General features: G+C 44.6%; 1 protein-coding gene across 1 annotated transcript in view; it reads left to right on the top strand.

Moving 5' to 3' along the window:
* The window catches only part of RUNDC1 (RUN domain containing 1), a 19,695-nt gene that overhangs the window by 10,929 nt on the left and 7,038 nt on the right, over positions 1–1,728 (top strand). The window contains exon 2 of the mRNA XM_037731678.1: positions 1,388–1,586. Coding sequence (XP_037587606.1) covers positions 1,388–1,586 — 199 coding nt within the window. The remainder of the gene's footprint in view (positions 1–1,387; positions 1,587–1,728) is intronic.

Here is a 1,728-nt window from a genome sequence, read left to right as displayed (position 1 = left end):
TTTTTGAGACAGAGTCTTGCTTTGTCGCCCAGGCTGGAGTACAGTGGTGCAATCTTGGCTCACTGCAACCTCCACCTCAGGTTTAAGCGATTTTCCTGTCTCAGCCTCCCAAGTAGCTGGGATTACAGGCACCAACCACTATGCCTGGCTAATTTTTGTATATTTAGTAGATACAGGGTTTCACCATGTTGGCCAGGCTGGTCTCGAGCTCCTGACCTCAAAATGATCTGATTACCTTGGCCTCCCAAAGTGCTGGGATTACAGGTGTGAGCCACTGTACCTGGCCTGTTACCAGAATTTTAAATTGTTCCTAATAATGTCACTAGGATATTTTGACTATAATACACCTTGATATTTTATAGAGATTTTTCTTTTCTTTTTTTCTGAGACAGAGTTTTGCTTTTGTTGCCCAGGCTGGAGTGCAATGACATGATGTCGGCTCACTGCAACCTCCACCTCCTGGGTTCAAGTGATTTCCTGCCTCAGTCTCCCGAGTAGCTGGGATTACAGGCATACACCAGCACACTCGGCTAATTTTTTTGTGTCTTTAGTAGAGACGCGGTTTCACCATGTTGGTCAGGCTGGTCTTGAGCTCCTGACCTCATGATCCACCTGCCTCAGCCCCCCTAAGTGCTGGGATTACAGGCATGAGCCACCAAGCCCAACAGAGATTTTTCTTTAGTTGCCTACAATAGGGCAAGAAGGGGTAAGAAGGATTAGAAATTAGGAAAAATAAGGCCAGGTGCAGTGGTTTATGCCTGTAATCCCAATTCTTTGGGAGATTGAGGTGAGAGGATCCCTTGAGGCCAGGAGTTTGAACCAGCCTGGGCAACATAATGAGACCCTATCTCTACAAAAAATTTAAAAATTAACCAGGTGGTAGCATGTGTCTATAGTCCCAGCTGTTAGGGAAACTGAGGCAGGAGGATTGCTGAAGCATAGGAGTCTGAGGTTACAGTGAGCTATGATCACACTACTGGACCCTGGCCTGGGTGACAGAGCAAGACCCTGTCTTCTTAAAGAAAAAGAAAAATCAGCACATATTCTCCTTGAAGCCTTTAGAACAACTACATATGAGGCTTGTTGGATCATCAGCCACTTTGGACTTTTCATACTGTTCTCCTGAGTGAAATCGGACTGGCCTGGTAGAAAATTTACAGTGCGTGGGAGGAGCCATTTTTATCAGAGAACTGAGGGTTCTTTTCACTTTAGAAGTAGAGAGTCTGTGTCCTCACGTTGATCAATCAGCAGTTAAGTCATTTTCTTTCACAAATTTAGCAGTCTGTTTTTTATTTCCATTTATGGGCAGAAGACATATTTAGATTCTCCTCCCTACCCTCTCCCTAAAAATTTCACAGGGTGTGCTCATTGCTTGTGATCTTGATAGGTGATCATAGATGAGTTAATAAAGAAATTGGACATGAATCTGAATGAAGACATCAGTTCCCTGTCCACTGAAGAGCTTCGTCAACGTGTAGATGCAGCGGTGGCTCAGATCGTGAACCCAGCCCGAGTCAAAGAACAATTGGTTGAGCAACTGAAAACTCAAATCCGAGACCTCGAGATGTTCATCAACTTCATCCAAGGTTAGAGGAGGGGATGGGATGAGAAGAGTGGACAAGTGTCATAATAATTTTTTTTTTTTTTTTTTTTTTTGCGACAGAGTCTCGCTCTGTCACCCAGGCTGGAGTGCATTGGCATGGTCTCAGCTCACTGCTGAACCTCTGC

This window comes from Cebus imitator, unplaced genomic scaffold (assembly GCF_001604975.1).
Source record: "Cebus imitator isolate Cc_AM_T3 unplaced genomic scaffold, Cebus_imitator-1.0 Scaffold415, whole genome shotgun sequence".
In the NCBI taxonomy this organism is placed as follows: Eukaryota; Metazoa; Chordata; class Mammalia; order Primates; family Cebidae; genus Cebus; species Cebus imitator.
This window is presented reverse-complemented; position numbering and strand designations above follow the sequence as displayed.